Source organism: Pipistrellus kuhlii, unplaced genomic scaffold (assembly GCF_014108245.1).
Source record: "Pipistrellus kuhlii isolate mPipKuh1 unplaced genomic scaffold, mPipKuh1.p scaffold_m20_p_2, whole genome shotgun sequence".
Lineage (NCBI taxonomy): Eukaryota > Metazoa > Chordata > Mammalia > Chiroptera > Vespertilionidae > Pipistrellus > Pipistrellus kuhlii.
In genome coordinates this window covers 64,729,706-64,753,550 of record NW_023425515.1, presented here as the reverse complement: position 1 = coordinate 64,753,550, position 23,845 = coordinate 64,729,706, and the positions used below count along the sequence as shown (strand labels likewise).

General features: G+C 37.9%; 1 protein-coding gene across 11 annotated transcripts in view; it reads left to right on the top strand.

Annotated features, from left to right (window-relative positions):
* Positions 1-23,845, top strand: part of BBX (BBX high mobility group box domain containing) — a 289,089-nt gene that overhangs the window by 232,262 nt on the left and 32,982 nt on the right. For 10 of the 11 annotated variants that reach the window (XM_036448441.2, XM_036448442.2, XM_045584016.1 and 7 more), the window contains 3 exons: positions 5,515-5,595; positions 20,398-21,406; positions 22,385-22,523. In XM_036448441.2, coding sequence (XP_036304334.1) covers positions 5,515-5,595; positions 20,398-21,406; positions 22,385-22,523 — 1,229 coding nt within the window. The remainder of the gene's footprint in view (positions 1-5,514; positions 5,596-20,397; positions 21,407-22,384; positions 22,524-23,845) is intronic. The other variant, XM_036448444.2, reaches the window with a different exon arrangement.

Below are 23,845 nucleotides of genomic sequence, written 5' to 3'. Positions count from 1 at the left end.
ATCAGGAAATAAGAGTTTGAGACCATTGCTCTATAATTTAAAAATTTTACCGAAAGCAGTTTATTTGTCATTATTAAGGTACTTCCTAGTGTTTCTGGGACCTCACAGGGAAAGGACGAAGTGAGGAAGGGATGGTCGTGTAATAGAAAATTTTTCAAGGGGCCACTTGATACCCCCATCCCTTTTCATAGGGATTCTCACTCACCTTATGTATACTTTTATTTAAAAAGTGGTTTTTAAAATAACTTAGGGATCAATTTACGGTTTTAAAAAAATGTTTAGCTATAATATCATTTTAAGATCAGGCTTATAAAATTCTTAGAGACCATTCCTGATAATTTAATTTACAGATGTCAGTAACTCCAGGAAGAGATTAGCTAGATCTACTCTTGGCAATGAGTCATTCATTGTGCAATATCATTATCCTAGAAACACACCTTTTAAAAAAATTATAAGCCTTGGGTGTTTCTTTAAATTAAAAATGTTTTTTCTTTCATAATGAGTCCTAAGTCTCTGCCTTGCAAGGTGAGAAAGATATTTTTTCTTCTTAACCAAATATGATAAGTTTTAATACTGAGGTTAATACACGGAGCCATGAAACGGAGTGAAGAACATTTTTGCTTCTAGGTTTAAATGAATGCTTACATTTAAAAAGAGAAAATATGTCTGCTCTACAAGATCTAGAAAGAAATAATAGAGTACAGAACCTGTTTTCCCCCATGTCAGTCTATCTCCCATTCCTTATTGACACTCACAATTCACCTAGATCAGTGGTCGGCAAACTCATTAGTCAAGAGCCAAATATCAATAGTACAACGATTGAAATTTCTTTTGAGAGCCGAAAACCGACTTCTGTTCATAGGCCACGAAGTTCCAATCACACTATACTTGTGCGCCACATATGGTATTTTGTGGAAGAGCCACACTCAAGGGGCCAAATTGCTGCATGTGGCTCGAGAGCTGCAGTTTGCCGACCACTGACCCAGATTTAACTCAGCCATATGAAGAGCCATCACTGTTTCCAGGCCCCTATTCATTAAGTTGGTTAGAATGAGTTTCCTAGCAGCATCTTTCATTGTTTACAAGTAAAGTAACACATCTTTCACTTTTTAGATCTCACTTACTGAAGACTAATGACCAAATGTAAAACCAGAAGGGAGCTCTTGTCTTCCATTATTTAACAAATCTGAAAGCCATGACCATATTCTCTGCTCTGTGGCTGACTCTTACATCTAGAGCATATCTTTGCATTGAAAAATTATGTATTTACTTGGAAGACAAAGAGCTAATCTGGATGATTTAGACCACATGTGTCAAACACAAGGCCCGCGGGCCAAATCTGTCCCGCCAGGCCTTGCAATGTGGCCCGCACCGCGCTGTCATCACTGCACTCCGCTGCGTTTCCATCAAAATGACAGTTTATGACTGTTCAGTAAACCATTCGGCCCGCGATTTAGGCTGGATTTTAGATTTTGGCCCCTTCTCTGATTGAGTTCGACACCCCTAATTTAGACAAATAGATTTGAATATTAAACTTAAAAGGTATTTTCTTTGCCAATATAAATACACCAAGTTTAAGCCATTATCACAAGTGAATAAATGCAATAAGTGCAAATTTAAGGCATTTGTTTTCATGATGAAATGCTTAGTGTGTTATAAGATATTGCATTTGAAAAAAACTTCATGCACTCACACTGCAGCTAATCAGTGTGAGAATATTGCATGTTTTATTGGAAGCATTAATATTTCTTTAGGGTAAGGTAGACCAGTCATCTCACTTTGTTCATTTGTTCTTTGATTCAGTGATTTATTCAGTTATTATTGGTAATTTTCTTACAGGGTACAATGTTTATGGTACCCCTTGTAATTGCAGAAGACTTCCACCATTTCCTAATTGGCACTTTTTATCTTTATCACCTGTACTCCCATACCAGGGGGCCAGGTATAAAATTAGCAGATTTACATCCAGGGTAAGCAATTGCTGTGCCTTTTGTACTATTACACCTAGTCTTTTTAAAGAAAAAATCAAAACATTATGTAATAACCAGAGGAGAGACTACAGTGGAGTTACAGATTGTCAAGCACCATCGATTCAAGGAAAATGAAAAGCAAAGCCAGGAACATACTGTACAGTATGGCCCTAGTGCCCTCTACCTAGGAGTTTAGCAACATGCCCTTCCACCATTAGCTGACCAGTTATTGAAACATTAAAAAACATATATTAACTATATTGTCTCTACTTGAAAGAATCTGTGTATCTTAAATAGGGAGGGTGGGGGAGGGCAAAAAAAATGGGAGGATGAAGAGGGGAATGGGAATGAAGTGGTATAACATGTAACAAATGGTCATTGTACAAGCTATGCTTATAATTGAAAACTTAGAGTAGATGAGATTACCAAGAGAATCATGTATATGTAAAAAGAGAAGGGATCTTAAGTCAAAACTCTGAGGGATAACTATAGAGGGGTGAGCCAGCAAAGGAGAACAACAGGAGTGGCCTGAGAGTAGGAGGAGAACAAGCACTTTGCAGTGATAGAAGCTCAGAGAGGAGTTCTCCAGAGAAGGACCAGCCATGTGCATGCTGCAGAGAAACAGAGAAGGCTCCAGCCATGGACATTAACATATGTTTACTTTTTCAGTCCACATCCCAGTTAATAAGCCAAAGACATTTTTAGAAAGCATATCTTAATATGTTTTTATTGATTTTTTGAGAGAGAGAGAGAGAGAGAGAGAGAGAGAGAGAGAGAGAGAGAGAGAGAGAATCATCAATGATGAGAGAGAATCATTGATCACCTGCCTCCTGCATGCTCCATATTGGGAATCGAGCCTGCAACACCGGTACCAGCCGGGCCGAAAGTTTTACTGTCTCATAAATGTTGGACTAAAACACATTAATCTTTTTTACATGTGCCCCTGTGGAGATTGACTTTTCAACAACTTAGGGCATTTAAAATACTTCCCTATACCTACACAATTTTCCTCTCAGAGGCAATGAGGAAAATTGTTCTTGCGAAACACAGGTGATTCCTTTTGAAAGCCAAGGAACTTTTCTCAAGCCCTCACTCAGACAGCTGAGCATAAACTCACATGGCAGATGATATATCCATGCCCTCATTAGTTCTTCATTAAGCCTTGGTTGTGCCATTCACTGCTTTAGGCACAAGACATATGGTAGTGAACAAACACATACAATCAGAGAGCATAAACCTACAGCTACAAAAGCGACAGCAGAGGGAGCCAATGGAAGAACTAGAAACAGTGTCATGGGCTATCAATGCTGCTCTCCCCAGCTTGTTACCGTTCAGCAGTTCTTGAGGGTATCATATGGTTATGTGACAGATGTAATATTCTGCAAATTATTAAATTTAACAGTAATCCTCTGACATTGCAATTTTTTATTCTATTCCAATTTCAGTGTTTAACTAATTTTTACAATTGTACTAAAAGAGTTTATATTTATTAGTGTTTATGATAAGATCCTTATTACTAATATATGCATTACTTATTGAAAACATAATATGGGCTCAGCACTATTGCAAACCCTTCACCAACATAAAACTTAATCTTCACAATAGTAATCTTCACAACATAAAACTTAATCTTCACAAAAGGCAGGTATTATTTTTTCTATTTTGAAGATGAGGTAAACGAGGCTCAAAGTCTTAATTAATTGCTTAACTCCACACAGCACAAAGTTAATGAAGGCACATCTGTCTGACAAAGAGCCTTGTTCTTTCTATTATACAACCTTGGCTTAAGGTATGCATTCATGTTCAGTTCTTCCTTAAAGATACTGCAAATCGGTGATTATATTAATGTGCTTGTTTCTATTAGTCTAGTGATAAGTTGAGTAATTCAACTTCTCTAGAAAAAGTAAAAGTGCTATATATCAGAAAGTTAAGCTGAAGGAAATATTTTTCACACTTCAGAAAAATTGAGCCCCATAAATTGATCTTCTAAAGAAAAAGTAAGTGATTAGGATGAATAGGAAAGGACTCTGAAAAAAATGATAGTATCTAGGAAGAAAAAGTTCTTAAAACTTAGCAAACTAGGCCCTACTAAATAACCCAGGTAGCTTATTAAATAATTTGCCTCTATAAAGGCCTCTTATGCTGCAGGTCTTTTAGGGATAATTCCCTCCAGCAGCAAAGCACCTAGAGCACATGTGTCAAACACAAGGCCCGCGGGCCAAATCCGTCCCGCCAGGCCTTGCAATGTGGCCCGCACCGCGCTGTCATCACTGCACTCCGCTGCGTTTCCATCAAAATGACAGTTTATGACTGTTCAGTAAACCATTCGGCCCGTGATTTAGGCTGGATTTTAGATTTTGGCCCCTTCTCTGATTGAGTTCGACACCCCTAACCTAGACTCTCCTGCACCTGACAGCTCCATAGACTTCCCTGGGGGCAGGGCTGGGGTCACCTATGGCAGCATTGTCTCCTACAGGGAACTGAGCAATATCTCTGTCTTAAACTGAGAAAGAATTCGGAAACACAAAGAACACAAAAAGCCAGCTAGCTGCTTTAATGATGACAGAACTTCTCCAGGGAAAGCATACTTTGTAAAGATGCTTACCATATGTCCTTCTGAGTTCTTTACTGAGTTAGAGTAGAAATGGAAAATGAAATTTTCATGGAAAAATGACAAAGGACGGTGTTGTTCATTGTTATCAGCGCCTGGCTACTGTTTAGTCAAAGTGGAAGGAGAGTATGCAGTCAGTGTAATATTGTATGTATTATATATGTGTGTGCTACAACATAGGTCCTTAATTGTACAACTTATTTAGATTTGTGGTCTTGATTGTCAATCCTTGTGTGTACTTAGAACATAGTCTCAAAGGAAGAGCCAATCTATGTTATAAAAGGCTTGTGGCTATAACGCTGTAATGAATGGTCACCATGAGGTGCGTTGATGGGTCTCGAGGCACGGCAGAGTCTGGGGTCCTGGCATCGCGACAGGTCTGGGATTTTGCGTGCTAAGCCTCTAGTGTTTTATATAAAATTCTTAGCTCCCCAGCTCCTACCATACTGCCTAGGAATTTATATTGGATTCTAAAAAAAAAAAAAAAAAAAATTTACTTGGTGTTCTTAGAGCTTCCAAACATATTCCTTTGCACAATTAACTAGTCACTTTGGTAAATACAATGGGCTGTAAATAGATCTTTTATATATGACCAGTTAATGAGTTGATACTTTTAGAAATGGAAATGTGTGTCTTCTTGTAAGGTTAGAACTAAATTTAAAGCCTGGAATATAAAAGATAATACTTTTGTCATTAAATAGCCACCGTAGTCATGCCTGGTTTTTTGTTTTGTTTTGTTTTGTTACTGTTTTGGAGATTATTTACTAAAATTGGTTTGAAAATTATAATCCCAAGCATGCACATTTAAAGTTATTTGGTATGTGGGAGCAGTGATGTTCTCATAAACTAAGGAAAGTTCCTGAATGTATGAATGGGAAGCAAGAATTCTGATATTACAATTAATATTCTTTATATGAATTGTTTTCAATATAGATTTCTTCAAACACTTCGCAATTGGGTGGTGCCGAACCTGTAAGACGCTGTGGAAAGTCTGCACTCTTTCAACTAGCAGAGGCAAGTGTCTAAGAATATAACGAGATGAGCTATGCAGAGGCGGAAATCACAGAAATTAATCATGTTCCTTGAACTGCACCATTTCACCTTTGCCCATAAAGTGTGTTGTATCTAATTTTCAACAATGAGAAGGTTAACCTTAAATTTAGGGAAAAAAGGCGTCTTGCTAACTAAAAGTCATTAAGCATTGAAAAAGGTTACCTAAGGAAATTGCAAAATCCTTTTCACAAGTAGTAATATTTTAAAGTAAGGCCAGTTTTGTCTCAGATCAGATAAATAAGTCCAGCTTGAACTCAGAAGAATGGTCCAAGCCCTTTTCCTCTTTGCTGATTCTCTTGTAACATCTGTAAATCCCTAGAACGCACTATTTTTAAACCAAGTGGTTGATGTTTTAATTTTTGTTGTTTTTAGAGAACTCAAATGACATGTTCTAAGTCAGGTTTTATAATTTCTGTCATCTGTACATCTGACCTGACATGGATTTAAAGTTCCTTTGGCAAAGTAGAAAATGTGTTTTTATAAATCCCATGAGGTGGGTGATGGGCTAGGGAGGATGATGCCTGAAGTTTTTAGGGTGGGCAGGAGTAGTGACTTTGCCAAGCTGTGACTGCTCTGCCTTAAGGGAACCCGTGGAAGAAATGTTTTCAGGACACTATAGTAATAGTTCTTTCTTCTGGTGAGACAAATTAGGAGGTAAAAAAAAAAAATGGCTAACCAAAATCTCATATAAATTTTTTTACCCCTCTCATGTTTTTTATTTTCTACCCATGAGTTCCTTCTGAGGTGTTTTGTTGTTGTTGTTGTTGTTTTTAGTGATACAGTTCTTTTATAAATCTTAAGTAGTTTGTTAATTTAATAGGATATCCTGTCATTTTCCAAATTTTATGGCAGCTTATATCATAAAAATTTAGGAGTTTTAAATGTTTTAAAATTAAGCTTTTTAGCCAGATCCAAATTAGAAATATAAATACACAAAGGTCTGAAGCAATAAAGAAGTATATAAACTATAGAATAAACCAGTCTATTGTCTGACATTAAGCTGACCAACTTCTGTATAAGATAAACTCAGACCCAAACAGAGATCCGTAAATGATTAGAAAACTTAACAAAGGCCACAGGAAATACTATATAATAAAAGCGTAATATGCAAATCCACTGAATGGCGGATTGCAGTGGCAGTGGCGGAGCCTCTTCCACCTTCACACCAGCACTAAGGATGTGCGACTGCTCCCCACAAGCCTAAGCAGGCAGTCGGACATCCTCTGAGGGCTCTGGACTGTGAAAGGGTGCAGGCCGGACCGAGTGCATGAATGTTGTACACCAGGCCTCTAGTAGTTTTAATAAAAGAGAAGGATCTCTTACTTTGAGATAGCATGGAGGGACCTGGAGAGTGTTATGATAAGTGAAATAAGCCAGTCAAAGAAAGACAAATATCACATTATCTCACTCATATGTGGAATCTAATGAACAAAATAAACTGATGAACTGAGTGGATCCGGAGTAATGGAAGTATGGAACAGAGTGCGGAATCTAGGTGGGAAGGCGGAGGAGGAGGATGGATGGGTGGGAATAGATCAGCCAAAGAACTTGTAAGCAAATAGGTGTAAACCATGGGCACAGACAATAGGATAGTGTAGGCGTGGGGCGGGGGGTGGAGATGAATTAGAAGAGGACAGTGGTAGAGAGAGGGGACATATTTAATACTTGCAACAATAAAGATTAAAAAAATAAAGAAACAAAGCAAAAGAACTGGGTGAGTCAGTAGCAAAGTACTATTGCAGGTAGAATTTTAATAGTAAGGATCTGCCCAATGTGCCTTTGGAGTTGGAGTTGTAAACAGGACTTCATAAACAGAGAGACTATGAGGCCATGAATTTGTTTAGTGTCTTTCAGACTATATAGAGTGTTAAGACAATTTATTTGAAAGCAGTGATTATTACCCGACTGGTGTTGTTCAGTGTTGAGCTTCGATCCTTGAAGCAGAAGGTCACAGTTCAATTCCCAGTCAGGGCACATATCAGATTGTGGGCTCCATCCTGAATAGGAGGCTTGCAGGAGGCAGCTGATCAATAATTCTCTTATTGATGTTTCTATCTCTCTCTCCCTTCCTATCTCTGAAATAAAAACAAACAAACAAACAAATAAAAACCCAAAAAACAAAACCTGTTAAAAGAAAAGAAGTGATTATCGTGCTTGAATATTAGGAATGTGTAGCCCTCTCTTCAGTTCCCAATTGTGTTGTTACACATATATACAAACACCTACATATGGTTTTTATTTCTATTTTTTAAATTTAAGTATAAAAAAACCACAAACATTAATTTGAAAAGATATCTGCACCCCTAAGTTCATTGCAGAACTATTTACAATAGCCAAGAATGGGAGGCAGCCTCAATGTCTATCCATAGATGAATGGATCCATATGGTTCTTAAAATATTAAACATTAAATTGTTAAACACCTAACTTTTAGTATTAATATGTCTTTATTAAACAGTTTTGTGTTAGAAAAGTGTAGACCTTTGAGGAACTTTGCTGTGGAGCTGGGCAAACTAGAGAGATGAATTTTCTTTCTTTGGCATAAAGTATTAAAAAAAAGGATTCCCTATTAAATCAGAGCTCATTAAAAAAAGAACACTTCTAATTTGTAGGGATGCATCCCAAATATGAAACAGATGCTATGGTCTAACAGATGTTTGAGTGCTGGGATCATAATTTAAAGGGGTAAAATGACTGCAGTAAGCCTATTCCAATTATAGTAAATCAGCTTATACTCAGACTTAGTTTCTTATAACATCTGACTAAAAATACATGGTTTTGATGAAACAGGGTCACTAAAAAAAATTTATCAAGAAAATCTTCTAACATTATTTCTCCCACATGAATGTGATGTCATAATGCCAATAGACTGTGTTTTAAAATAACATCCTGAAGCTTCCCAGTTTCTAATTAAACATAAATATGTGCACAATTTATTAACCAGCATCTCCAAATAATCAACAATAGAAATAGGCTTCCTCAATTTATTTTATTCCATTTGTACCTGGTACTCATTTTTCTTGAACAAAACATTATATTTCATTATGTTGGGTGCCTCTTTAAATAAGTGTAACAGAATATTAAGGAGGATTTTTTTTCTTTTGACCAGAATTAGTGGTATTGTCTGAAATTTGAAGGAACAGCTTTCAGTTATCCCATCCCACAGCGAAAGCCTACAAGAGGCCACCTCCAATCTGGGCCAGATCCTTCTATTGGGATTTATAAAGAGATACTAATTCTACTGTCTCATATACTTACTGTGCAGAGGTTTTTTCTCTCATCCCTGCCCTTAACCCAAGTCATTAGTAGTGGGGAGATATCATAGGCTATCCAATCATCTAGAATATTTTGGCTTTTCTCCCTGCCCATGAAAGTGAAGGCAGCCCTAAGAGAACCCATATTAAAGGTTGGGGTGATACCTACAAAAAGTAGCAAGAAGCCAGACATGTTTCAGACATAGATTTACTGCTGCATTCTTGGTCCATCTGAGCAGGCAGAAAGAGAACCGGAGGAAGTTGGCAGCAGGGAGAGACTTGGAATGCCTGCTGCACTCCATTTTGGATTGTAGAGGTGTGTGAGTTTCCCAGGCGTCTAGTGGACGCATAGGTAGTAGTCCAGACAAGAGGCCATGGGACAGTCATGGGGAGGGTTGGCAGAGGACCAGCCTGGCACAGTGGGGCAGGCTCCTACACCAGGAAATACTTTACTCAGGACATTCTGATGAGCTCCCATAAGCAGGAATGATCTTCAGCAGTTTGCATCAGTATGGCTATCCCGGTACTAAAATACTTGGTATTGTTAGTGCAAAGACTGTGACCTAAATCCCCTGAGTACCTTGCAGCAATGCTGCCAGCATCTCTGATCCTTTTTTCTTTTTTTTTTCTCTTTTTTTTAATATATCTTATTGATTTTGTACAGAGAGGAAGGGAGAGAGATAGAGAGTTAGAAACATCAATGAGAGAGAGTCATCGATCATCTGCCTCTTGCACACCCCCTACTGGAGATATGCCCGCAACCAAGGTACATGCCCTTGACCGGAATCGAACCCGGGACCCTTCAGTCCCCAAGCCAACGCTCTATCAATTGAGCCAAACCGGTCTCAGCAGCCAAACCGGTCTCGGCTCTGATCCTTTTAGCAACTAGAGGGTCTGTAGGACTTTGTCCCACCCCTGAGACCCCATTCCTTTTGACCAGTCAGAACCCCACCTATAAAATATTTTGCATATCATCCCTGTGCTTTGCATCTCCAGACACGGTCATTCAGTCTTATGTAGAGTTAGCAGGAACAGACAAAAAAAAGAAAGACATACCCATGGGTAGTTAGTTTTACCTCCACCATTTCTTCTGTCCACTAAACCAGAATGTTTAGGCCTTATGAAGGAAGGAGTAGGAACCAGCCAGCCCAAGAACTAACTGCTCGCCCTTCGCCAATTCTATTCCTGTGGGCTGGCATGAGAGGAGGAGTGAATGAGGAGAACTCCCTAAGATAGGAAGAATTGCTTGTAAGAAATGTCTTCTCTTTGGTGAGAAGTAAGAAGTATTATAGGAATATATTTATTGCTGGGCCCTATACACCCTCAAGCAGCAGAAAGAAAATTGAAAAAGTTGGCAGCAGACACAGAGATACTTGGATCAGCCTACATTCTAGTGTTGGCATTATAAAGACCCCTTTCTATTTCCCTGGAGCCAAAGTTACGCTGGGGAAGGCCCTTCTTTGAGCATTTGATTGGCATTTTAAACTGGTGAACTGTTAATAGCTAAAAGTGACCTGGATATTCTGGGATCTATTTCAGGTGTTTTTTAGGAATCTATGCCAACTGGGAAGAGAGATTTGCATAGTGCTGCTGAGATTAGGAAACGGAAAAAGATATAGTCCTTTATGTTTGAACCTCCATGAGGATCATACTCTTCAATTAATCGGTTACTTAATTGGTGCAGGTCCTATAATGAATGTATTGTGTTTCCTTTCATTTTTAAATTAATTAGGTTGGGTCATATAAAGATCTGAAAAGCAACACAGCATCTCCCCCTCTTCCCTGCCTGGAGAGCACTGTGTATCATAGTTGCTATAGTTGGAGGACACTTAGAGAAATCTTTACCTGTTCATTTTAGCAAAGAAAGTTTCTACACTAGATCACTGGTACAAATTGCCCTAGTATACTAAGTGGGACAGTTTATTCATTCATTCTAAGGACTCATAATTATTGAAGGTCTGCTCCATGCCAATACAGTGAGGCTGCTGAAGCTTCCTGCATGCGGATACACAGTATTGTTATCATGATGAGATAGCTGTGAGCTTTCTTCTCAGTAGTGCAGGGATGCTTTACCTCTAGGTACAGTTTTGACGTTTTGGTGTGCCACTAGGGGCTGGAGCATAAGTCAATGATTATTACTGTTTGTTTTACTTCCGATTTTTCTGAAATAATTTTATGTGTTATTTCAAATAGGTTATAAATTTTTTTGTTCATAAAGATTTGCTTTTATTAGACCATAAATTTTAATAGCTGATTTTATATGCAAGTTTTATTATCTAACCTAAGATAATAACTGACATTTATTATCTACTGTGTGCTAGACACTTTTCTAAGTACTTTATATGTACTCATTGAATTTTCACGCCCATCCTCTGAGGGTAGGTACTGTTATCTTTCCTTTTTTACACATTACGAAACAAAAGGGCAGGGAGGTTTTGTGTTTTGCCTAAGGTCCCGGGGATAGGAAGTGTTAGGGCCTCTGTAGAAGCCTAGGCAGTCTGTCCCCACTGCCTAGGCTCTTCAGCACTGGGCTATGCTGTCACCTTGTTTTAGATGAGTATAAAGGCTGTGCAAGCTGCTTGTTACAGGAGTTTGCGTATTATAGACAGCTCCATGGAAGACAGCTTACTCCTACACATGTGTGTACTACTGAATAAGATGACAGATTGTTCAAGACTGCTGTCAAAAAATGGAGCTGATATTTCCTTTTTAAAAAGTGTCTGTACTCTTAAAACTGCCAAGATATGCTTATACACTTAAATAAGTAAGTGCATATTTGTGAATTTGGAAGACACTGTGAGGGCTATAGGAAATTATGGTGTAGGAATCCTGCCCTCCAGGAACGTATTCTTTACTTGCAAAGAAATAAAATATGAAATGTTAAGGGATAAAATTATAAATAGTGCAAGTAGTTTCATAGAGAACGATGCAGTGAAAAAACAAAGCTCCATTTGAGTGAAGAGTGGTACACAGATGAATATGTAAAAACAGGACAGGGAGAAATTAATATGAGCAGGAATGTTCTGGGGACCCAGCACAGGGAGAGAGCATGAAGATGGGTCTTGGTGAATGCGTTGTTGAGGAAGAGAGGTTGAAGCTAGCTGCCAACTTGCCTTGTTTGGCTTGTAACTTGTTGACCTTTATTAGCATTTGTATTTGAATTAGTGGCTAATGTTTTAAAATTACAGACTTTGAGTAAATACAAATTTTTGATTTCTCTTGAAAATGGAGAGATCCAGAAATACTGGGCTAACTTTCCTACGTTGGAACAGTTGTTCAGAACTAATAAGAGGCTGCTCCCTCGCAGAGGTGTTTGCTGTACAAATGTGACCATCCTCTCCTTCCCCTACTGAGCCCTGTCTCTGGGGCTAAAAGCCATTGGCAGCATCCACTTTTACTTGTCCACCTTCCTCTGTTGTACCTGACCACCTGGACCCAGTAGAGATTGGGACTTGTGCATAATTAAATGGAGAGATGGGGAGAGACAGCAAAGAGATAAAGGCAGGCAAGTGTGAGGTCATTGGATGGCAAGTAAATCAGACTGGCAGGAGTGGAGGAGATTTGGGGCAGGGGAAGGCAGAGTGCAGCTGCAAATCAGAATTGAGAGGGTGTTTAGTGTAAAGCAAAGACATTTCTATGTGAACATAATGAGGAGCCATTGAAGATTTGGGGCAAAGGTGTGTGCAGTGATGAGCGCACCACTTGGAGAGATATTTGGCAGAGCGTGTGGAATGGAGTAGAAAGCCTCTGCGAAATCCAGGTGTGAAGAAGATAGGAACCTGGAGAGAGGGGGCTGGCAGTGGGAACTGGAGGCAGAAATAGACCTCAGGGGAGTTGCATGGGCTCAGTTGGATGACCGAGTTGATGTGAGAGGCAAAGCAAAAGGAGTGTTGGAGGTGACTGCACTTCACTGCCTGGGTGTGGGGGGACTAATTGCTTCCTGAAGTTTGACCCTGACCTGTTGGGGGAGCCTGGGTGTTTGTGGACGAAGAGTCCAATAGTACAAAGGAAGAGAGGAGAGATGCTGAGGTGGGGAGGGATAGCTGAAAAAAATCCATTACTTAAAACATCAACAAGAGAGGGATTGCCAGCAAGGTAAGTGGCTGAATTTGGAAAGCAGAGAGACATGTTCCTCTGAGCACAGGAGGAAGGTAGAAGTGGTCACCACAGCACTGCTGCGTCCGGCCTGGGGTACCACTGTGCTGTACTTTTTTCTTTATCCCAATTTATGAAACTAGTTATGTGTTGAGGTGGAGTTGGAGAAGGAAGATGCTGGATCTCTCTAACTACACTCCTTGTGTATAAAAAAGCAAGATTATTGATCTGCTGGGAAGAGGGGAATTGGAAAAGTTGTCCTTCATTCTATTTATTATAAAGGATGGAGACATTTTCAGAGGCCTCAGTTTCCTGGTTTTTCTTACATTCTAACTTGCCGAAGCCAGTTATAATTGAAAACAAATAAATATACGTTTATTCCAGTATCCATAAAAATTAAATCTTATGGAAAAGTATGGCTTAATTTAAGAAAAGCTGAATTGTGATAAAATTGCAGAAATTATATACCATATTGATAAAAGTAGGAAATCCCATCCCTCCAATCACAGTGGCATTCCCACCACTGCCAGTTATAGGTGTGACTTCAAGTTCTGTGTAGTGTCCTCATATGTTGTGGATGTGCATCATCCCTCCGGTTCTGTTGTAACTCCTGAAGCCCAGGACCTCGAGGTGTGGTTTTCTGCATCAGCTCCACCTGCCCTGTCATCACACCCCTGAATTCTAATTCTTATCTGAGGGGACTTTTTATCTAAAGTGGTGCGTTGTTGTTTTTTTCTTCCCCATCTTTTTGTGCAGAGATGTGAGTCATTCATTTTTTAAAAACTCCTAAAACTGCATTTCCTACCCAGGTTGCACCAGTTTATTTTTGGAGGAACTAGATTACAGGAATGTACCTAATGACTTCAGTTAGTAGGTGCATTTGGAGTTTTCAGGAATGGTATTGTTTCTGAAGAAATAGTGGGTAAAGAGAAATATTTATCCACCATTTCTCCTGGCCTAATTGTTTCAGCAAACCAAATAATAAACTATTTCACATGCCTAGATTTTAGTGTTGGGAGACACTTAGACCACTAGTCTGTGACCAGTTATCTTTTATAATAAAGAAAATTAATTTTTTTTTAGCAGCAGGAGCTACTATTCCCTGAAACCATTAGCTTGTGTATTTTTATGGCAAAAACATTCTGGTTTTATTTAATTATAGAAGAAATGCACATTTTGGAAAACACTGCTAAAAGCCATCCTTGGGTTATGTCTACAAGTCTGGCAGGTAATAAGCCAGTACAAAATGATTGTAAACATACCTTGGCTGCAAAACATTTGTTTTGAAATTGAAACTCTGATTAGTGTCAGTGGGTCTGTTTTCACACTGCCTTTTTTTTTTTTTTTAATCTAGCGTATTCCTGTATAATAGACAAAGAAGGACAAAATATAATTAAGAGCAAAATAAAATGGGATGGTACACATTTCTTTGTACTAGTTAAAGGGTTTCTATTTCTGTAGCAGTACTTATCTAATACACATGATTATATTTCACTGACCATTTCTCTAAGTCTTTTAAAATAGGGCACATTAAATAAATGAATTGATAGTTCTTAAGAAAGGAATACACTTTAAAATGCCTTTGATTCCATGAGATAAAGGCTTGATGTACATAGATTTATTATGTCTTTAAAGCAAGTCCCCAGTAACAAACCCTGAAACTAAGATGTGGTTTTACCTGAATTGAACATGACAGCCTCCTTGAACCCCAGAACATAAAGCATAATCCCTCCATCTTATCTGACTCCTTCAATATTCCTGTTGCATTTTTTTTCTCTGCAGTCACTTTTAAGAGTATAGTCTTATATATCCATCCAACATGTACATTGTTAGGACCTCGGTTTCAACATGCTAGTTTTGTTTTTCTTTAGGGAGTGAGTTACATTTTTTTTAGTTACATTTCTTCTAGCACATCACTGATGTGCCATTCTGATTACACAAAACAATGAGAAACCACTTTTTCGGAGTTAATATTAAAATATTGTCAAGGTTAAAATTAAAATTTCGGTGTTTAATTTTCACTGTGCTCTTGTGAAGCATAGCCGAGGACAGTGTGATTGCTAGTCCATGCCACCCGATAGCAGGATCATAATTAGCAATGTAGTTTTTAATAGACTCAGAAAGTAACTCTTTCTTGGTATGAATCAGAAAGCATTTTAGACTCATCCATTATTTTGGAACTAGTGAATCATTCATTTTAACATAGTTACCTATTGAATTCATTTGTTTTGAAGGCAGGTACTAGGGTATTCTTGGTGAATAATATAAAGGTGAACAGGAAACATTTTGTATCTACTGAGTTACCCTTATAAAAATAGAGTGTAATACCTGAGGAAATATACAATAGGTAGCAAGTATTGGTGCCTAGCATTTGATTTAAAACATTAACATTTTAACTTCTCTGAATACAGCCATGGGAACCCACCCAGAAGGTGCCCTGCAGATGATTTTACATTCTCACTTTAAAAGAAGGTGATTGTTCAATTTAAAATAATAATAGAAGAATAAATTGTCATTTACTAAGGCATATTCTGTTTCGGGGCCTGATTAACAATCTTCTGTTAAGGTCCACCTGACTAATTAATAACAGACATTAATTTTGCACTTCCCAAAGTACAGTTTTATTCATTTGAATTCACATTGATTTATTTTTTGTGTGTCTACTATGTGCTTACCTGTGCACATGTCCTAGTTTCTTTATGCAATGTAGTGTGTACACATTTTAAGTCCCATTGAAGTGTTGATATATGCACCCCAAGATAGATGTAAGTAGAGGAGCTTGTACCAAAAGTGGAACTGAGCTTAATGTGTGTTTAATAAAAGTTGCTTCTTGAAAGGTAACTGATTTAAGATCTTCCTGAATCTAATTCTGTTGTATATGTTTCTTTTCTCAACTATAGACTCATTCAATCATATATGAACAATTACAGCAAAGCAGTTAGTCTGCCAGAGCCATGACATGCTATTAATGCTACCAATATGAATATTACTTGTAATAATAATAGCCAACATTTTCTCTATATGGCATAAGGCCCCAGAGAGATGGTTGTCAGAATATATTATTTTTGTTCTATACAAGGCACTAATTCAAGTACTGTACATGTGCAACTCATTGAACTTCACCACTAACAATCTTATTTTATAGATTGGGAAACTGAGGCACAGAAAGATTTAGATAAAATGAGCTAGACAGTCTGCAGTCTTATGCAGTCTGGCTCTAGAAATCCTGCCTTTTGTTTTTTGTTTTGTTTTGTTAATCCTCATTCAAGGATATTTTTCCATTGACTTTTAGAGAATGGAAGGGAGGGGGAGAAACAGGGGGGGGGAGGGAAAGAGGGGGAGAGAGAGAGAGGGAGAGAGAGTGAGAGAGAGAGAGAGAGAGAGAGAGAGAGAGAGAGAGAGAGACAGACATTGATATGAGAGAGGTACATCGATTGGTTACCTCCCACATGTGCCTAGACCAGGGCTGGGGATTGAGTTTGCCCTGTGCGCTGACTTATATCCCAGATGACTGCAGACTGCTTTTCCTGGACTCCTGTGTCCCCTGATTTCCAGCTTGGTTCAGCCTGTGAGAGACACTGGAGGGAGATGAGGGAGGGGGAGGAAAAGAGAGGCCGCGCCATGAAAAGAGAGAATGAGGAGGGCTGGGGGACAGCAGAGTCAGCCTCTCTCTTATGCATGCAGCTCTCTTCAGACAGCCCCTCTACAGTTCATCTCTTACCGGGACCCGCCCCTGGGCTTCAGTAGCATTCCTTCTCTCCTTTGGACCATTGTGCTTTCTGCTGTGGCTACTCACTGGGTTGTCTCACCACTTCTTGTTTGGGTGTCTCAGTTCTTCATGACCTGTGTAATCAACTTACTCCTTGCATTAATTTCCGTTGGCTAGATATGATTAAATTGTTTCTCTTTTCCTAGTTAGACCCTAACTGGTACACAAGCCATTTTCATTTTCTGTTTGGTATGATTATAAAATAGGCTAAGAGAATGGTGTTGGCATATTATATCCAGATTTCAGATAATCTTATGTCCTTGTGAACAAAATGAGGGGGCGTTTAGACTGGACAATAAATTCTTGGATTGCTAACGTTTATTATTGTCAAGTCAACTGATGAAAGGGCTCTAGAGGTTTGCCAGAGGCTCTGTCCTTGGCCACGTCTACTCAGCATTATTGCCAAAGATCTGGACAAAGATGCAAAGCAGCTTATATCAAACGTGTTTGTAACACACAGCTGATAGGCAATTTCATTCAAGTTGTGAAAGGATCAACTTTTTAAGGGAAATGGAATATCTTGCATCTAGGTACAAAAATATATAAAGAAATAGTATAGGAGAGGCCAAGTTTCCCTGCATATTATGTCAGTATTTTAATGGACCACAAGCCAGAAGTGTGACCTGTGTTTAAAAGAGGGGATGGGGGAACTTGTCTTTGGGCCCCATTAGAAGATTGGTGTTCCTGTCAACTGATAAATAGTCCTACTTCTTTCAAGAAGCATTCACAGGAAGGGTAGAAACTTACTCTAAGAAAGATATTGCTAACTTGAAGCATCAATATTCCCCAAACCTTGTAAAGCTTTATGAAATTTACAAGTTGTATGCGCACACATTTGTTCATCTTTGTCTCACAACAGTCAGTGTAGGATGTACTCTTACCCTGTTTCTCAGCCTTTACTTCCTCATATGGGTTCAAGTCTAAGATACATAGCTCACTGTTTGGTCTTAGGCAAACAAGGTCTGGTGCTTGGTCAGAAACCCAGCTAATTCTCACTTTAGGACACCATACTGCATCTAGCTTCCCTTTGAAAGGTCAGGGGCCTTTTATCTGTGAAGAACAGTAAAGGGAACCTGGGACATTCTGCTAGAACAACAACTTGTGGGAAATAAAGTCTGTCTTCCAAGATTTGAAACTCACACGAGAGGAGTGGGAACTACAAGGCTTAAGAGGGGTTTTGCTCGATATTTTAAAAATTTCAAACAGACCATCTCCTATGGTCATAGGTAACTAACTCTAGGAATAGAGTAATGAAATGAATTCCTATATTGGGAAGAATGTTAAATTTTTACCTCTAGAGTGGCACCCAACTCTACCCTATTTGTTTTGGGTTTTTTGGGTTAATGACATTTGTGGTTTATAGTTTTGACTAGGAGTTTTATTTTTATAGTTTCACTTTCAGGAACATAATTGTTTTTCTTATCATTTAGGATTAACATACTCTATTTGTCTGTGTGTGTGTGTGTGTGTGTGTGTGTGTGTGTGTGTGTTGAGGTGCGGGGACTTTCAAGAGCTTAAAACAAGGAAGTAAAGCGTGACTAGCACTCAGTGTAATTAACTTCACAAGAAATACTACATTATTACCCAGAGTAGGTCCCCAGAGTGAATGTCTGTATTTGTTTCATTTTATCCCTATCAGGGGTGATGAGGAGAATCATTTTGAAATATATTGAAGCAGAGAATAGTGTTTGCAAAGTATTATTAGGTTTGATAAGATGAACTTGTGCAAATGCAAACTGTTGGCATATCACTATAAAAACCTATATGCTAAAAGGTCCCTGAGATGACTTAGTAAAGGCCATCAATGTGAAAGTAATTGGGAAAAAAAACACACCATAAAATTTACCTTGAGGATGCCTTTCTAATCTTCTTTCAAGAACTAGTACAGTCTTTCTCCCCCCATTGGGATAGTTATATTCTTGAAGATCTAGGATAATGGAGTAAGGAAAATAAAAATTATTTTAAGATTTATGCAAAAAACAAACAAAACACACACACACACACACACACACACACACACACACACACACAGCAAAGCTCCCTTGAGAGAAAAAAAAGCAGGGAAGATTAAATGTATTGGTGTTTCAGAATTCATTGAAGATAACATTTTGCTTTGACCTTTTTTCTGGTTACTTTAATAAAGGGAAGTTCTTAGTCCTCATAACTACTTGCTGAGGTCTAAAAGTTAACTGACTTGATTTCCTGAAAAGCTTCATTGTGAACCCAGGATAGTTCAGATCTTCCCTGTGAATGATCCAAGGAGTTGGGTACTCTTGCCATGTTCACTTTTTAAAAAACTTGCACTGTCTGCCCCAACCTCCACCTCTTTTCCAATTTCTCCCCAGACTTATTAATCATAACATAATTTTCAAGGAAGAATTTGAAAGACATTGAAAGTGCTAAGGGGGAAAAATGAAGTTAAAGAGCATCTGATATTTAATTCAGTGTAATATCCATTTAAAAATTCGAATTTGAAAAATGAACTTTGTAGATGTTAACATTCTCTGACAACTTGCCATTTGATAAAATAGTGATATGTCTTTTTAAATGGATCAGTTTCCTACTCATAGGCATAATTTGGGGCCTCAACAAGCCACAATATTCTTTTTCCTTTTTGTTACTAATGCAAAGTAGATAAAAAGAATAATATTTAATAATTCCTGTGCTGCCTTTGATCTAATCACCATGGATTTTCCTTTAATATTCTTTATGTAAAATTTTGGGAGTTTAAAAACTTAACCAATTTGCTGCCAGACATTTTTGGGCATTCAGAATTTTTCAGATTTTAGGAAATTGGTGATATAGTATATGTATTTTACACTATTCAATTAATTTCCCCAGTGCATATTCAAATGCATGAAGATTCTGATACCAAAAGCATATGAATAGTCACATTAAGTGAGATGAATGTGAAGCAGTTTCACATTAGTTCTGATCAGAATTTGCAACCAAGTAAGTTTGGATGAGATCAAGTTTGCCACCAAATGAGTTTAAAAAACAATACAAAAAAACACCCATCACTTAATTTTCAGGGCTTTGGTAATCTTTAAGTTATCAGCATAATCTTATTTTTAATTGCAAATGGATAGGTAGAAATTGTCCATATTTTTCTCATTTTCCCAAGAATGAAGAAAGGACAAACATTGGGAGAGAGTTTGGAGATTTGTTAAGTGTTGCTATAAGTACAATTCTTATTATTATCTCTTATACCTCACAGGATCCTCTGGGATAAACTATTTTTATTTTACAAAGGCAACAGAGGAGTGAAATGACTCATTCCTACTACAAAGTTAGCAAGTAACAGAACTAAGACGCAAACTTAGGTCTTTCAACTCTGGATCCCATTCTCCTTCTACCAAATTTTGTTTTCATAAGACAACCTTCCCAAAAGCTGGAAAATTAGAATTCAGGTATATGCTTGTCTAGAGTTTAATATGAATATATTATAATGCCTAAAATCTTTTATTAATTTGAATCATTTAAGTTAGTTAGGCAGAAGTAGATTGATTACTGTCAAATTTAAAGTTTGTTTTGATTATTTTTAAAGGGGACAATAATTTAAAAGTTCAAGCTAATTTCAAGTATGGAATAATAAGGGTTTTTTTTTGTGTGTGTCTTGTTCTCCCAATTTTGTTTCAACTGTTCAGATGTGCCTGGCATCAGAGGGGGTGAAAATGGAAGAATCCAAGCTAATAAAAACAAAAGAATCAGGTGGCGGGAGAATGAAAGAATTGGAGAAAGGGAAGGAAGAAAGGGAGATAAAAATGGAGAAAACAGATGAAGCCAGGTTACAGAAGGATGCAGAATTTGAAAAAGCTTTTAAGGAAAATGTAAAAGATCCTAAGGAATTAAGAAATTTTGAGGAGCTGCAAATGAATGATATAATGGCTATAAAAATGGAAGAGCCCAAAGAAGTTAAAAAAGAAGAATTAGACAGAGATCAAAAGTACAGTCATTTCTCTGATTTTTCTTACTCTGCCAGTAGCAAGATAATAATAAGTGATGTTCCCAGTAGAAAGGATCATATGTGCCATCCTCATGGGATTATGATCATTGAGGATCCCACAGCATTAAACAAGCCAGAGAAGCTAAAAAAGAAAAAGAAGAAAAGCAAAATGGATCGACATGGGAATGATAAATCCACACCCAAGAAGACTTGCAAAAAGAGGCAGTCCTCAGAGTCTGACATCGAGAGTGTCATATACACCATTGAAGCTGTCGCAAAGGGAGACTGGGGCATTGAGAAACTTGGAGAGACCCCTCGCAAGAAGGCACGTGCATCCTCAAGTGGCAAAGGAAACATTTTGGATGCCAAGCCACCAAAGAAAAAAGTGAAATCAAGAGAGAAAAAAATGTCAAAGGAGAAATCCTCAGACACCACCAAAGAGTCAAGACCTCCAGATTTCTTAAGTATTTCTGCCAGCAAGAACATTTCTGGTGAGGTGCCAGAGGGTATAAAAGCAGAACCATTGACCCCCACAGAGGACACATTACCACCCAGCTTATCAGGACATGCCAAGCCTGAGGATAGTGAATGTCACAGAAAAATAGAAGCCTGTGGTTCCCGGAAATCCGAGAGGTCTTGCAAAGGTGCTCTTTATAAAACCCTGGTGTCTGAGGGCATGCTCACCTCTCTGAGAGCTAATGTTGACAGAGGTAAGTGACTTCTACAAATCTGAAAAGATTATGGAAGGCTAGCAGAATTTCTTCTTTAGACCTATTGAAAAGAACCAGAAAGAACAATACGGTATCAAAATGATATTTTACATTTGTACAGTTCTTAATGGGTTAGAGATGGCATACTTAATTTTACATGTTTCCTAGCCCATAGAGAAGAGTATCTTCAGTGTATAAGTATTTAAAGTAATTCAGCCCTTCCTTTCTTTTTAACTGGGATAGGCTCAGTGTTTGGTTTGAAGGATCAATATTGCATGTCCAGAGCTCTTAGTCTGTTTTCTAACACTGATGGGAAGAATTTCCTGAGTCAAGCAGATAGTTTGGCAGAATCCTGACCTGAAGGATCCAGGAGCAAGTGACTTAACTAGTCTTCTCCATTCGTTAAAACTATAATTGAAGTGAAGGTTCTTTAAAACATTACAGCATCCAGAAGCCAGTAATGTATCTACCTTTATTCCATAGTGTTTCATATAAATTCATCTGTTTTAAAATGTGCCTAGCTAGGGGATTACCTTTGTCCAAGCTAGATTTCAACTAGAAATGAGTAAATACTAGGTATAGCAAGCCCTGAATGAAGATCTTTGGGAGTACATAGTTCTCCAGGGATGCCATTCCAATAAATCTTGGTGAATGAGAATTAGTAGTGCTCACCAGCAAAGGATTCCCATACTCTAAGGTGATCCCTAATGCAAAAGTGAGCAGTCGGTGTTCTGCTCTGGAGTCACACAATAACTGTTGAGTTATGACAAGAAAACTCATTTCAGGGGTTGTAAGTCACTCTCGTGTGTGTTCTTTTGTTGAGGGTGGTCCATCATGAATCACTTTGAGACTCTGAATATTTAGTAATAGCGTCAGGCCCATGATACCAGGGGTCAAGAGGTCACTTGTGAATCAACTAAGTTGATTTCACTCCCATCCCAATATACCGAGCACATCCTCTCTCTTGAATTTCCTTAGGGAAACGAAGCTCAGGAAAAGGAAACTCCTCTGATCATGAAGGCTGTTGGAATGAAGAAAGCTGGACCTTTAGCCCAAGTGGGACCAGTGGGAGCAAGAAGTTCAAGAAGACAAAGCCAAAGGAAGACTCTCTCCTCGGGTGAGTGCCTGTGAGCATGGTCTGCTACACTCACTACGCAGCCCCAGGTGTGGCAGGGTTTCCAAGGCAAGCATAAATCTCTAACTGCTTGTTCTTTGAGTGTTCATTCAGCACTTAGCAAACACACCAGGGAAACGGATCATGTGCATCACCTGATTCCTGCTGTTCACATGGTTATGAGTGACAGTGTCATTCACTTTAAAGTATCAGACATAGGCCTGAGTTTGAATTGAAGTTCACCATATATTTATTAGTAGTGTGACATTGTAAATCCTTTAATATCACCAGGATGCATTTTCCCATCTGAAGTTTACAATGGATACTATATAAGTATGTCTACATTTTACATACTGTATGTGCTTTACAATACTTAGTATTTCTAGGCATGTCCATATATTCGTAAAAAAAAAAAAAATGACAGCTGAAAATATAAGGTAAATAAAATTAAGCTTCTACTTCTAATCTTATTTTATTGAAACCATATTTATAATGCTCTAAATAAAAATAAAAGATTGAACATTCTCTCTGGTACAGAGAATATTCAGTAATTAATTATATATTGAAGTGCTGTGTCAAGCAATAGCATACATCAAGATAAAATTATTAAGAATTATTTCATCTTTATATTATACCAAAGACTCTCATACCAATCTTAATATAAAGCATTTTACAAGTTTTTATGATATCCAATACTTTATATTGGTGAGGAAAGTATCTGAATATTCAGTTGTACTGTTTTGAAAAATCCTTTGAGATTTCTCTTAGTCCAATTTGAAACGAATACACTGAGCGGAAATAAATACATTTTTACATTTTCCATATTTATTCATAAATGTGTTTAAAGGTATGCAAATTTTATGCATTGGGAATATTGAATTTGGTTTATTCATAAATACTTGCATTTCTGTTTGTAGAATAACATACATTTCCTTGGATGTTACAGTGCTTCAAAGCCTGGCTAATTCTAAGGCTCTCGGTCATCACAAAGAGTGAGAGTAGAAATTATCTCTCATGACAATGATTCCTTAAGATTATTTGTATTGACATGCTATATATATATCTTTATATATATATTTCTTTTATAATATTTTTTAAAGTCCAGAATAGTTCAGATTAGTTTTGTTTACATTATGCTTCAACAATGACATGAAATCTTCATGCTTGTCATTGTCAAATAATATTTTTCAAATGAAGTATTTCCTCAAGTGACCACTGAGCATCAGCGCAGTGCTTTGTGTATCTCCTGGAATTACCAGTATTCTGTGTGTCTACCTGGCAAGAGAAGAGCACGCTCATTGCAGACAGTGAAGTCCTAGGGGACA